The 15,318-nt window shown below is 42.7% G+C and overlaps 1 protein-coding gene across 1 annotated transcript in view; it reads right to left on the bottom strand.

Moving 5' to 3' along the window:
* The window catches only part of OSBPL10 (oxysterol binding protein like 10), a 128,095-nt gene extending 113,798 nt beyond the window's left edge, over positions 1–14,297 (bottom strand). Inside the window, 2 exon segments of the mRNA XM_030007562.2 lie at positions 13,897–13,994; positions 13,996–14,297. Of these exon segments, the coding sequence (XP_029863422.1) occupies positions 13,897–13,994; positions 13,996–14,208 (311 nt within the window). The 5' untranslated portion in view covers positions 14,209–14,297.
* Positions 14,298–15,318: the final 1,021 nt, after the last annotated feature.

Raw genomic sequence — 15,318 nt, 5'->3', positions numbered from 1 at the left:
AACCTTCCTATAAACTGAAAGATTAATGTTTAGAATTGAAACCCACCTTGTAATCAATGAAAGCCACTTGTGGATCCCAGTTTTACACCAAGAAAAGAAAAACATATACATTACACCTGGCAATGATTTAATGAGGAAAGACTTGCTTAGTTAGAGATCAAGCACTTCTTCCCCTAACCTCAGTAGTGTAAGCATCACATTTGAGGCTTGTTCAAATTTTGTGAAGTACCTATGGTATTCTCAGATGAAAAATAAAGCTTTTTTTTTTTTTTTTTTTTAAGAAAACACCATCACCATAAAATATAGTGTTAAAAGTTTAAAAAGGAGAACAATTGTGCTACAACTTAGTTTTAGTAAGTATTTTATTTTTACTGAGTAATGTATTGCAATACTGGCAAAGATGCAAGCAATACTGACGACTTTTTTTCTTTAATATATTATGGTGTGTTTGAAGTATTAATAACATTTCTAAGAAAACAGACAAGTAGAACAGTTTGAAAACACCTTTTCATCTGAAGCGCGCTTATCTTCATCAATCTAGGTCATCAGAATGCCAATACAAAGCTTCTGTATTCAAGAATCTGGCTTCCCAATTTTTTCTGGTAACTGCCTCACGTTCATCTAGCTATTTTTGGCTTTTGGATATATGTACATTACTCATACAATTTATGCGGAAGAAACACATAATAACAAGAGCTGATTACCACCTGCAAAAGCAACAAAAAAATTTAAAGGTAATTTCCAGGTAGAAAAAGACATATACATGATGCCAGGAGACAGCTGTCCTCAAACCCATTCTTCATTCCTCCCTCATTCCACACTGTGTACTACTTATATAATTCACTGAGGGTATATTCTCTATAGCTGTTCTAGACACAAATTATTATGATATATTCTAAGTGAATACATGGACTACCAGATACCTTCTAGTAGACAAATGCTTTCTGAACACATCTGTTTGGACAGTAATTTTTGTGCAAGTTGACAGAATAAAACATCTGCTTTTAAATTTGTTCTGTGTTTTTACTGTAGTTTTTATAGCAGCTGTTATTTTTCACTTTCAAAATGCGGATAATTTATCATCTAGGTTCTCAAAATTGAACCACATGAATGTTGGCATTTCTCCCAACTGCAAGTTTCATTTAAAATATTATTTCACTGACAGAACCTGTTCAACAAGTAATATTCATTCCACTCATATACAAGGGGCTAAGAACTCAGCTATGTTACACTAATGCCATTTTTTGTGAGCTGCATATATTTTTAATATATATTTACACAGAAGAAAAAAATGCAAAAGGCAAGTTAAGGTCTTGCTTTGGGAATTTTTGGAATTCTCAATTTTATGTCTTCCTTTCTGCTTGTTCTTCCTAGCTTTTGAAATTATTTTTTTCTTTAATCCATAGTCTAAAAGTTCCTGGTTGGAAAGAATGAACATATCCAAGACCATGCAGTATTTTCTTTACGCATCATATGGAAGAAAATACGATATACAAAGTAAGGGTCTTGCTTGCAAGATCAGCATGCTGGCTCATTTCCATCTCTTCTCCACCCCAGCTAGTTCAAACAAAGCTCTGCAGAAACCAGACCTCTCTCACATGCTGCATCATCTTACGATAGTTGGAACTTATCAGCTTTCTGTGCCAATACTTTCCAGTCCAATAGGGTTTGCCTTGCCTTTACTCTTAGGTCTATCAATTCATTGACAGAAATGAGAAGTTTAAGTTTCTATGTTTGGTCTTTATCCTGACAGTTGATATGCAGCCATCTTCACAACAGAGTATCTTGTCAACACCGTTTCTTAGAAACATATGTATAGAGTCCACAGAGTCCATGAGAGGGTGGTTTCATCAATATGTTGTGAGATATGCAGTGTATTAGCCATGATCCTTCTGAAGAAAGCATATTTAGATTTGCGAGCAACAATTACTTCCGAAGACCTTTAAGCATTAGATTGCTGCTTCATATATATATTTCTAAAAACGTTGTTCTACAAAAATCCAGATCCTCATTGTTTTAATTAAAAATAAAGAAACAATACTTATAATCTTTAACAGGAAAACAGTTTCATCATCCCATATGCTTGAATTCCCACATAAACAATATTGTGTTTAAAAGGGCAAAGGTAAGTCTGGCACATTAATATATATCCAGGTGGACACTGTCAGTAGCTACCTCTGGCTGCTATTCACATCAGTCATCTACTAGCCTGAAATGAGCCCTGCTACAGAAGGTGGCAGAGGAAAGAAAGCAAAACCAGAAAAATTGTCACTGCGTTACACATTCTGCAATTTAGAAAATACTAATTTCCTCTCTAGTTCTTGTGTGCCATTCCTAATGGCAGAATTAAAATAAAAAAGAGCAAATTATCTCACTTGGGTTTCCAAGACTTCATTCTGAATTCATGTTATATGATTTCCAGACATTCTTTTTTATTTTTTTAAAAAGTGGTAAAGGTCTATCCTTGTGCTGTCTTCAGTTCAGTATCTACTTCCTTCCCTCCTCTGTTTCTTCCCTTTCCCTCCATCAGTTGTCCTCCAGAGGCTTTAACTCCTGTTCTAAATCTCTCCCACCATTCTACATCTCTTCATTCCTCCCTTGTTCTATGTTCTATTACCAAACTACTCTTTCCTTGCACTTGCATTAATAAAAATAAGATAAAGTTTGATACATGAACCCAACAGTCACAAAAATCAAAGCCTACTAACCAGGGGAAAAAAGACGGGAAAAAAAGATGGGAAAGACAAAACCCACACTACACCTTACTGTGTAGAAAGCAAACCTTCCAGCTCAAAAAAAAAAAAAAAAAAAAAAATCTCTCTATTCCATTTTCAAGAGCAGGAGCTTCTATAAAAAGCTTACTGTGGTAAGGCACCATCACCCCCACCCCAAAAAAACCCCACTCACCTTCAGGAGAGGTTTTTGTGCCATTGCAAAATGCTCAAATGCTTGCAGCAATGAATAACATGTTTTGCTTCTCCATTGTGCCTACACTTCAGTATCTTTTTCATGATCAAGTTCATTATCTTCCTCTTATCACCATGATAAAAGCAGTATGGAGAAACCCGATCAATTCCCTGCCACCTCCAAATAATGGCAACTGACAAGTAGGCCATTTCCCCTCTACCCCCATTTTTTTTTTAATTTTATAAATTTAAGGAGAATAGCAGCAGAATGCCTGGTCTTGCCTGCATTAGCTTAAGCCACTCTCCTTTTACCAGGAAGGTTTTCTCCATATTCCAAAGCTAGAAAAACACACACAGCCCTCTCCTAGTGAGGTTAAACATACTAGTCCCACTCCAGTGTGTAGATTTTCCCACAGCACATATGTGTCCCTTACATGAAAGCATCATCCTATCTCGATTGAAGATGTAGCAACTAATATAGCTGCAAGTGGCAGTGTGGTTCACAATTCTGTATACAAGGTAAATGCAGAAGCTTTATCAACACAGATGCTCAACTTACATTTACGCAATTCCTCTAACTTTTAAATATACTGTTGAATGACCCAAGACAAGTTGTCCCACCACAATTCTTAACTGTGCTCCAAGTCCATTCTCAACCAAATCAAATAATCATTGACTTATTTTATAAAAAATCTTGGGAACCTGATGAAAGGCAGACTATATAAGGCACAACTCTTAATACTGCAACAGTTAATCTCTAAAAGGCTGTGTAACTGAAGAAAAGCCACTTCCTAGGTCACTGAGAAATAGGTACTTGATAAATGAACTTGGTTGTAGTAACTTATTCAAAACCACAGAAAAATATTATGTTAGGGATTTCAACTTAGAACCATCCAACTGATAAGCTAAGGTCTTTTCAGTCAAATACATTAAGGCACCTGCAAATACTGTACAACACTCTTGAGTGGGTGCACTGGACTGAGAGATACACAACAGCAACCGCATTTAGCCTGTAGAAGGGTCTGGAAACAAACGCCATGTACACAGCAATTAATACTATGTACCAGTGTAGCCCTGTCTTTTATTTTGAAGAATAATACTCCAAATTTTAAACTGTAATTTTATCAGAAAGATACTAACTAACAAAATTGTTAGGTTTCACCAAGCATATAGTGAATGATTCAAAATGCTAAGGTTCATCAATACTTGGTGCATCCAGCTCCTTTCCACCAAAACCAATGGGAAAGTTCCCAAACTGAAGGAAACTACACTATGCAAATATTTTAAAAAGTATAAATGCAACAGCCTAGGTAATTGCATATGCCTCTCAGCCAATCCAATGCTCAATAAAGTAACGCAACAGCTGATACAGTACATTTTTAAACAAACAAAAGATATTTAAAGCAAGATAATTAACACTAATGAGTATGCATTTACTAAAAACAAATTTCCTCCAGAACACCTGCTAGGTTTCTGATATCACAAGTTTGCTTCATAATACTAACAGCACTGAAGCAATGTTCTAATACAGGCAGCACTGAGTTTTAAGTACAATAAAAAAAAATGAACAAGACACATTAAATGCATTGAAAAACAGTTAAGAGATGGAGCCAGCCTCAAAATATAACTAAATGAGGATCTTCGAGTGAATGTATTTCTAATAGGGTTCCTTGGCAATCAGTTCTTGGCTTTGGAGTGTTCAGCAATGACCTAGATGGGAAAAAAAATTTCCATAGAGATTGCTGATGACATGAAAGTAAGCTATCATCAGCAAACAACATGCATTCCAATACTATCAAAATAAAATCATACATCTCGTGACAAAAAGTCAAAATTACAAGATAGAGGATTCACCTGGAAAAGCACTGACTCATAAAAATTCAGAGTAAGGAAAAAATCTACTGATTATTTTGTCCAAGTAATTCTTCCAGCTAATAATCAGTTTCCTCAACTATATTTTTAAATTATTGTCTTCTGTAAACAAATAATTAACTACTATTTTTACCCCCTCAAAAACAGGGCATGCACACACCATGAGAAAGCCCAAGAAGTATCACTGGGGATATGCAAAAACATGTTAACCACGGAGAGAGCATACTGCGAGGAGACAGCTCCCACAGCACTCCTTTTCATCACCTTCCCATCCAAAAAAGGATAGTTAAGTGCTACTCTTCATTTTGACACTTCTGGCACTCATTTTGGTAGTACTATGCCATATGTTACTGGATCAGGAAGTATACCGGATATCAGGAGAAAACGGCGTAACAAGCACCAGGGTGTTGCGCCACTGACAGCTTAAGCAAAGCAAGTAGGAAATAACAAGAGCCTGGGTATGAAGATACCTGTCTGGAGAACCCAGGCAGCACCAAGGAACATGAAGTCTCAGTGTTTTGTGTAATTAGACTAACAGTTGAACTTACGAGGCAAGATGAACAACCTAGCTTTCAAAAAATAATGATGAAGACCTGAAAAGCTAATGGTCTCTGAACTTTTTAAGCAGGCAATATTGAGTTGGAGGAAATGGGATGCATTACCCCTGTATTTGATCTCCAGTGCAACCGCAACTGAAACTGTACACAGTTCTAGTGTCCACATGTGAAGAAAAACATTGAAATACCAAATAATAATCAGAACTATCATAAATTATTAAAATTACTGGGAGATCTGACTTGCAGCAAGAAAACTCCGTTGTTCTAGATACTCCAAATACAGACAAAAGATAACCTAGCCTGCCCAAAAAGACTGCACACAGAAATTAGATTTGATACGAGGTATCTTCAGTCTCATGCACAACCAGCATAACGAGATTCAGTGAAAAGTCGAAGGCTGACATGTATTCAGAACAACAAGCAATTTTTTAAGTAGTGATTAAAGGTGGGCAAATTGTTCCCATAGCTATGGTAAAGAATCCTCTATCACTGGAAGATAAATTCTCAAATAGATATCCAAAGAGAAACACAAGTCTAGGTGTAACAGAAACCATGACAAATTCTATGCCTTGTGCTACACAACTGGGTAGTTAAGGACCTATGTTCTTCAACTTTAAATTACCTACTAATTAAATGCCATCTTCAAAAGAGAATGCAGTAGCATTTAGACAGCATTTACTGAAACATTTTTATATGCAATAGTTAAATGCTAAGCAAACTTTGCCTCCCTGGATTAGGTTCCAAAAAGTAATCAAACATCTCAGTAAGATATCCACAAAAGCCTACAAGATCTAAAGCACAATACCGAGATACTTGAAAATAAAGTTGTGGAAGTGTATTAGGACCAAAGAAACAAACTCAGCATTTTCAGTTGAACCAAATTTAATACTTTTTGGTTTCATCATTCATTATAATACATATTTAACAAATACAATTTTACATTAAAAACCACTAGTTACAGCAATTTTAGCATCCTTTTCACTTAGAAGGTTCAGCCTTTTAAATACATCATAAAGAACAAAGCAAAAGTATTAGGAGAAGCTAAAGCCCAAATACATTCTTCTTATTAAACAATTGTTTTAAATATAAAATGACTGGGGAAATCTTTTGAATACTTTTCTTATACACTCATAAAAAGACTCCAGGCACATTACTTAGTTTAACAACTTACTGTCACTTCTCCTACGTGAACAAAATCCATATTCATAAACTGGTGGTTTTTTTTAAATGAGCCAGCAAGTGCATGTGTGCTCCCTCGAACCACATTTATCATTGTGATGCCAAGCACAGAAATCACCATTCAAAAAGCTAGCAGCAAAACGAGCTAGTAATAACAAAACCCAGATAAGGGTAAGTGCTTCAGTGTTAGTGCCAACTGCCACTTCTTTTTGCTGTCTGAAAGCTAAGTGTGACATCTGGGTGAAAGGAAGACCAAGCTCTATTTTGCCTGTCACTTCATTCCCTCTGGTACAAGACTGCTGCTCAGCTCTGAAGTACACTTGCAAATCCCAAATATACGCCCTGAGTGAAAATGCCCGAGTCTCATTTCTTTTAAACAGATTTTTTCTACGTTACCATCAAGCATCTTATGCATTAGGTTGTTATGCATCATATGAATTTATCCTCTGCATAGGCATAAGCAGCCCTGACACCATGGGACACAAGCAGCTGAGGAACAAAGAACTTTGGTTACCTGCCTGGGGACAAGAGAAATATCCATGGCAGTTCTCCAACCAGAATGCACATCTCCACAGTGCAAACCAATTCCTTAACCACAAGACCATCTTTTCAATTTCAGCCTGAGATTCAAAGTTGTCTTCTTCCAAATGCTTCTTGTAAGCATCACTGAAGGGCAGAGAATGATGGATTTCTCAGCCTCCCTCTTACCCTGTTAAAATTCTTTCTCTGACTCCACTGTTTGAACAGCCTTCTCCATTATCCCAACAGAGCTAGTTTAGAGACAACAGCAAAAGCTATTCAAACTAAATCAACCAGTTCATGATTAAACCAGTTAGGTTTAATCAACCACTAACGAAACAAAGACAAAGTGCATGTTAAGTAAAAGTTCTAATTTTTCTACAAATAAATTAGGGATATACTTTTAAAGATATTACTTTTTTTTTTTTCACTTTTTTGTTTACTTTTTTTTAAGTGAGCATTAATGATACTTATGGGGAAGAAGTTTCAACACAAAAAGTGAAAGAAGGAGAGGAGAAAAAAAGAAAGCTTACATTTGCATGTAATTTTTTCTGCTACATAGATTTCAGGATTAAGAAAAAAAGATTAGTGCCTTAATCCAAAACAGAACTTATTAATAACTGATTTTTTGACATTTTAAATTCCAAGTTTATTTGAAACTGATGACAGACATCTTAATTTCAGTAATGTAATATATGCGACTTCTGAGTGTTCAGCACAGAAAATATCCTATTCATTTGTTCAACAGAACTAACACATGTTGGTTTTAAGTAGTTTTCTCCCTTTCCACATTGCCTCCTACTACAAACAGAATCTACATGTGAAGGGACAACAGAGTTTCTAGTAAAATCTCTTTTGCAAGTAAAATCTTTAGTAGAATGTTAGCCCAATATTATCAAAATGCCTTGAAAATTTAAAGTTTCCACAGCTCCTAACAAATTATAATCAAGGTTCCAAAATTTAAGGAGCAGATTTCCAACAACAGGAGAAAGAGAGACGGTTGCATCTCCAGCTCCTTAAAATGGAGTTGCCCCCTTCCCAAACACTGCAAATAAGTCCTGGAAGGTATTAAAACCTACACAAAGCCCTGTATAGATATGCCAGAAACACACTAAGACAAAAAGATAGGCAGTGGAGGAGTTGGCATTTATCCGATTCTAGTAAGAACACAACAAATTCCCATTTCAGCAAACGTCACAAACATTAAATAAGCACATGGTTATTTTCTCCTTCTCAGATACTGTCTACTGTTAGAATCCTGACAGTATGGTTTATTCTGTATTAAAACAACAGTTTATTTCTCTAGGACAGAATTCCCTCCCAGCAGCTATATTGGTATACTTACAGAACTACAGTCATATAGTTTGCTCAGTAACCATCTACTCATTTTTTACACTGGAAGACGACCACAATTCATTGCTAGAACAACTTGACTGGTACCATTGAAGAATTAGCAACTACTAGAGGTGTTAACTACCCCAAAGCTCCCCAAGCAGATATGTCGATCCCAAAATTCTGCAAAAGATGGACTAGCTAATTCAGAGGGAGGGAGAGGGGGATTATTACTGTGTTTGAAGTATCTTCATCAATTCCCCTTCCAAGAGGTCACAATCTCTTTCTCCAGAATATATATAAAATAATAAAAAAAAAAAGTTACATGCAGATTTTTGTAGGTGCTATAGCACAAAACAGCATTGACATATTTTGTCAACATATTGAGAAAACGACCCTCCTGTAACAGCTATGGTCAGAGCAGCACAGCCTCTGGCGGTATCCTAGCTGCTGTTTGGGACACTGGAAACAAGGAAGGGTCTTTCTGTGGTGGCAGCAGTCAGACTGCAACTGTTCTCTGCAACTAGACAAGCAAAGAGACCACACCACAGCATTGTGAAGCCCAGTAAAGAGACTGAGTGCAAAAAAATCCCCAAATTGCCCCAAAGTACACTTTTTGTTGACATACAAGGAATGCAGCTAATCCCCAAAAGATGTCTAGTGGTGCCCAGGCACAAGACGTACATCGGGCATGATTCATGCAGACTGGTAACACAATTGTATTGGTTTTGCTGGCAAGGTTTTGGTAGCGGGGGGGGGGGGTTACAGGGGTGGCTTCTGTAAGAAGTTGCTGGAAGTTTCCCCTGTGTTCGAGAGAGAGCCAATACCAGCCGGCTCTAAGATGGACCTGCTGCCGGCCAAGGCCGAGCCAATCAGCGATAGCGGTAACGCCTCTGTGATAACATTTTTAAGAAGGAAAAAAGTTGGGACAGGCGGATTCGGCAGCCGGAGAGAGGAGTGAGATCATGTAAGAGAAACAACTCTGCGGACACCAAGGTCAGTGAAGAAGGAGGGGGAGGAGATGCTCCAGGCGCCGGAGCAGAGATTCCCCTGCGGCCCGTGGTGAAGACCATGGTGAGGCAGGCTGTCCCCCTGCAGTCCATGGAGGTCCACGGTGGAGCAGATATCCACCTGTAGCCCGTGGAGGACCCCACGCCGGAGCAGGTGGGTTTCCCGAAGGAGGCTGTGACCCCGTGGGAACCCCGCGCTGGAGCAGGTTCCTGGCAGGACCTGCGGATCTGTGGAGAGAGGAGCCCACGGAGCAGGTTTTCTGGCAGGACTTGTGACCCCGTGGGAGACCCACGCTGGAGCAGTGTGCTCCTGAAGGACTGCACACCGTGGAAAGGACCCATGCTGGAGCAGTTCGTGAAGAACTGCAGCCCGTGGGAAGGGCCCACGTTGGAGAAGTTCGTGGAGGACTGTCTCCCGTGGGTGGGACCCCACGTTGGAGCAGGGAAGAGTGTGATGAGTCCTCCCCCTGAGGAGGATGAAGCGGCAGAAAACAACATGTGATGAACTGACCGTAAACCCCATCCCCGTTCCCCCTGTGCCGCTGGGGGGGTTGGTAGAGAAGCCGGGAGTGAAGTTGTGCCCGGGAAGAAGGGAGGGGTGGAGGGAAGGTGTTCTGAGATTCGGTTTTATTTCTCATTACCCTACTCTGGTTGATTTGTAATAAAGTGAGTTAATTTCCCCAAGTTGAGTCTGTTTTGCCCGTGACGGTAAGTGATGAGTGATATCTCTCCTGTCCTTATCTCGACCCACAAGCTCTTTGTTATATTTTCTCTCCCCTGTCCAGCTGAGGAGGGGGAGTGATAGAAAGGCTTTGGTGGGCACCTGGCAACCAGCCAGGGTCAACCTATCACAACAATGTATTTCTCAACTGAGAGAGTAAACAGGAATAGGCCAAAGTCATGCTTTAGAAAACACCTGGGCTACAAAACAATTTACACAGAGCAGTTCAGCTCAGAAAAGCAACAACAACGTCCATCAGCTGGGGCTCCATTTGTTGTTGTTACAAATCCAAATTTAAGCCCCAGCCCAAATGCAGCTGATCCAGGGGCTTATACACGCTTGCAGGACAAAACCCTACAAGTACTAAAAACACTTTAAAGGAAAAAGTGAGGAGGGGGAGGCAACCACATGTGAATTTCACACTACCTTAGGCAAATGGGGTTTTAAGACTTTTTACAACATTTTACCAATCTATTCAAAAACAGGATGATGATGCCACAGGCAATAAGTATTTCATTAATATCAATTTAATTCATGCAGAATAGGTTTTGCATGACATGAGATGATTCTACAGAGATATATTTGTCCATCAAACCCACACAACTCCCATTTAAAATACAAGCTACTACCCTCCCATAGACACAGAACAAGTAAATCCCAACAGAAATGCTTTGTAACAGTACTTCAATTCTGAGAACATAATTATTTGTAATTTCATAGTAAAGACAGTCAGATGCCCCAATGTCTCAGACCAGACACAAGTGTTCTCATGTCAAAGCGTCTGTGTGTTAGATTAAGTTCTGCTCTCTGCATTCATACCTGTGTAAATCCACAGAAAGTTACAGACTTCAGTGGAGACACTCTAGATGCCCAGGCCCCTTGACACCTTTATCACACAACAAACTGCCTCAAAGCAACCAAACAAAAACCAGCATTTCTTTCTGCTTGTTATAAAGGTGAAGAAGAACCTCACTCATTTCCAGATCAGGTCGTGCTTGACCTGCTAGAGCAGAACAAACAGATTTCTTCAGTAATAAACAACAAACCCTCAGAAATTCTTAAACTAAGGACTAATGCAGCTCTCCAGACTAACTGAATTTGAGGCCTTCAATTACTTCAGTTAATGCTTATAAATGCAGTGTTATGCTTCAGTATTCATACTCAGTTGCCTTAACCAAAATAAGACTACCTTACATACACCTGTTAAAGGACAACTGATAAAAAAGTGACACTAGTTTATTATAATTCAAATTACAATAATTTCTTTAGACTTGTAGAGGCTACTCTGCACAGTAAGTGTTGGATAAGCTAGGAAACCCTTTCAACTTCAACACCACGTGGCATAGCTAACATTAAATACATTTAAATTATTTAGGCTAACGGATAAGGAGCTTTAAAGAAGAACATTCCAAATCCATGATCACTGAACCCTGTCAGTTTTTGCTTTATTTTTCCATTTTATTTATATTCACACCATCTGGCTGTATTGATCATGCAGTTAAACAGCCTTGTGTTTTTTCAGATGAGGTAAATTCAAAACTAATTTGTATCATCGTTCAGTAACACATACACTCTTGATTGATTTGCAGGTGCCAGCTATGAAGTCACTTACCAACTCTTATAGACTGAGCTCTAATTCACAGAAAACACACTCCATAACAAATATTCAGAAGGCTTGACAGACAACCACACTTGAACCCATGGATCACTACTCATTTATTGGACGTTATGCAAGAAGACCAACTTTTGTAAGCCTCAAGTTTCAACTCTTCTGTTTAGAAGTTGTATCAGATTCCCTACCCCAAAAACCAGATACATACATCAACAGAACAGAATAAGCAAACAAACTAAAAAAGTTACTTGGCCTAAAAGCTCAGTGTCATCATAAACCGCTTGCTCAACAGCCAAATTTATAGAAAATAAAACTGGTAATTGACAAAGCATGATAAAGCAGCATTAAAAAAAGACTGCTAAAAATAAACAGACATTAATTTCCAAGTGTTATAGTAGAATTGTTTAAGTGACATTTATCTTTTTCCCATGATGTTTTCAGATAAAAGTTTCTTGGACATACACAGATTATACATGCTATTTCAAGCTGTCAGCCTTATCAAAGATTTAATCTGATCCCAAATACAACAAACAGGCAGTTCTAGACCCAAAGATTTATAAGCAATGACCTGTATTTTGTAATTTCATCAGATTACATGAAAACGACCCTTAAAATCACCCAGAGTAAAAAGAGTTACTGTTTCTACAAAAAGAGATGGAGGTGTCGGGAAAAAAAAATGGGGTAGGGTGGGCTCTTAATTTTCAGTCATGCATTTTAGTCCTACATTTTAGGTATCAAAATGTGTTTATTTGGTTTTTAAACAAAACTACGGGAGGACTGCATAAATCAACATATACAAGTCTAATGTGAATCTAGCACAGAACTGCAGTAACCAAGTGACAGTACAGGGCCTTCCCTACATCTACGTTGAAGCAGTCTAGTTTTATGATGATGAGTGTGTATCCAAATCATACCAGACATACTCATTATCACTCACAGCTGGTGCACCTATGCATGCCTTCCAGTGTATGGAATTAGACCAACTCCTGAAACTTTTCAGGAAGTACTGCTACAGTACTCCTACCACTGACTTAGCCCCACACCAGTCAGCATCATAGCATCATTGGCATTTGTGCAATTTAACTCTGTCACTTATAAATGCTTTAAAATTACTGTCAGAACATCAAGGTCCCAGCCATTCCCATGTTCTTACTGCTTGGGATCACTTAATATAAGCAACAGCAGGTTTTGGTAGGTTTGGGGTTTCTTTGGTTTTAAAGGTTTATGCAGAGGTTTGTAACTAGTCCTGTAAATGTCCTCCTCTTCAAAACCATCACTGTGATGCCTTACATTAAAAAGTCAAGCTTCAGATAGATACTCATCTTAATCCATCCACTGAGAGGACAAAGTTTAATAACAGAAAGTAAAACACTAATAAGAAATCTTCTCTCTTGATTTCAACAGATCCCAATACAGCATTATTAATTCCACAGTGTGGCTTCGACTCTGTAAGAAATTTTGCACTGAGACACTAGATTCAAAACCAGACCTTCCTTGGGACTCCCACAGATGCACGTCAGCCGGTCCACACCCAACAAATTGCAGGACCGGGGCCTGTCACCGTATCAACATAAATTACGACTTGTCTAACAGGAAGGACATAGCAGCAGAGGAGATCTTACTGAACACGCAGGTAACTGTTTGCGCTGTCCCACCCCGCAGCAAGAAAATAATAGCCATAATAATCACAAGCATGGCGTTTTCCCCACTTCTTTTGAGAGCATCTCACCCAGTTTTTCATTCTTCAGTCATCCAAGGTAACTTCACAGAAGAAGGAGACTAACCCGATAGAAACGGAGCCTAAAACCGGGAAGACTGCCGGGAGAACAGCATGTGCAACCCGAGTCCTCCCCTGCCCCCGCCGCTCCGGCCGCCCTGCCCTGCGCCCCCCGGCTCGACACCGGGCCGCCCGCCCCGTCCTTACGCCCAACTGCTCCTTCGCTTGGGAAAACAGACAGGCAACGCAAAACGAAGGGAAGCGGGCGCGGAGGCGAAGGGAGCCTGGCCTCGGGCAGGGCCGGCGGCACAGCCCGGCCTACCTGCCCGCGGCGGCCGGGGAGGGGTCGGGTCGGGGCGGCGGCGCCAGCTGCCCGGACACCATCTTGGGGGCGGCCGGGGGTGAGGAGCGGCGCCCGCTGGGGGAGGACGCGGCCCCGCAGCGCCGCCGGGGGCCGGCCCGGCGGTTTACCTGCTCTGCCAGCCTTGCAGAAGGTTGGTGTATTTGCTGAGCGTCCCTTCCAGCACCGGCTCCCGCCGCCTGCCGCTGCCACCGGGCGCCTGCGCGCCCCCCCGGGCTGGCCGCCGCCGAGCCGGGGCTGCTGCCGCTGCCGCCGGCCCCCCCTCCGCCTCCGTCCAGCCTCCCCGCGGCCGCCGCCCGGCCCGGCAGCCCGCGGCTGGCGGAGGAGGACGAGGGCGACGAGCCCGCCGACGTGGGGCGGCTGCTGCTGCGGCTGCTGCTGTTGCTGCCGCCGCCCTCGCTCGCCGCTGCCGCCTTCTCCATGGGGGCCCCGCGGCGGAGGCTGCGAGCCCGCTCCGGCCGCGGCTGCCGCCCGTGCCCGGCAAAGCCCTGACTCACAGGCGGCGCGGAGAGGGGGCGGCGCCCGCAGGAGAAGGGGCCGGGCCGCGCCGCGCGAGGGAACCGCCGCGCCGCCTCCCCGCGAGGTGCTGAGGGGAGTTGGCGGCGCTCGGTGCCCCGCGGCCCGCCGGGCTCCCGCCCGCCGCCCCCTCGGCCGCCCCCTGGGCCGCCCCGCCTGCCCGAGGCGGGGGCCGGGGCGCTGCCCCGGCGGCGGGAGCCGCTCGGCCGCCGCGGGCCGCGGGAGCCGGGCAGCAGGCCCCTGCGTGCGGGCGGGTGCCACGCACACGGGCGGCGAGGGGGGAGAGGCGTGACCTGCAGACGGAGCGGGTGGTGCAGCGAGGCGGCCCACGGGCCTGAGTGCCCGCGCACGCCGTGCGACTCAGAGGGGTGACCCCGGAGGAAACGGTGCCCGGCACACGGGGCGCGGGGCGGAGGTGCGGAGCCACCCAGGCGCCCGGGCTGGTGGCGCGGGGAGGGTGCCCCGCGTCCGCGGTGCCAGGCCCTCCTGCCTGGGGCAGGGAGGGGAGGGAGCCCAGCACGCAGGGCCCGGCAGACACCCGTCCCCCTCCCCGACAGGCCTCACACGCACACGCGTGGGGAGCAAGGAACGCAGCAGCTGCGTGCAGGGTGTACTCGCAGAAACGCCACCAGAGAGGAGGATGCCCGGGCTACGAAGCGTATGACTGGCACTCACAAAAGCTGTGCCCACCAGAGCGCAAAGCATAGCACCGGGGAGGGGATTTCTTGGTACAGGCTGATACACTCCACTGCCCGTTACCACAGAGCGTGACACCGAGGAGACGACCGTCCGTGATACAGTACACCAGCAGCACAGAGCAGTGCCTGCGCTCGGTGAAAAATCAAGAGGTGGGTGGTGTGCCCAGCAGTCAGGAGCACAACAGTCGTGCCCAACACACAGCACGTGCTGCTGCACATCATGTGTACCAGCATGTCATTCAGCCAGACTTTGCAAAAAATACGATTCTGGGTTACATCACCCACCCTGAAAACGGGGGATGTAACCTCAAGATCACT

This window comes from Aquila chrysaetos, chromosome 3, assembly GCF_900496995.4.
Source record: "Aquila chrysaetos chrysaetos chromosome 3, bAquChr1.4, whole genome shotgun sequence".
Classification (NCBI taxonomy): Eukaryota; Metazoa; Chordata; class Aves; order Accipitriformes; family Accipitridae; genus Aquila; species Aquila chrysaetos.
The sequence above is the reverse complement of the archived record's forward strand: the minus strand, read 5'-3'. Positions and strand labels throughout refer to the sequence as shown.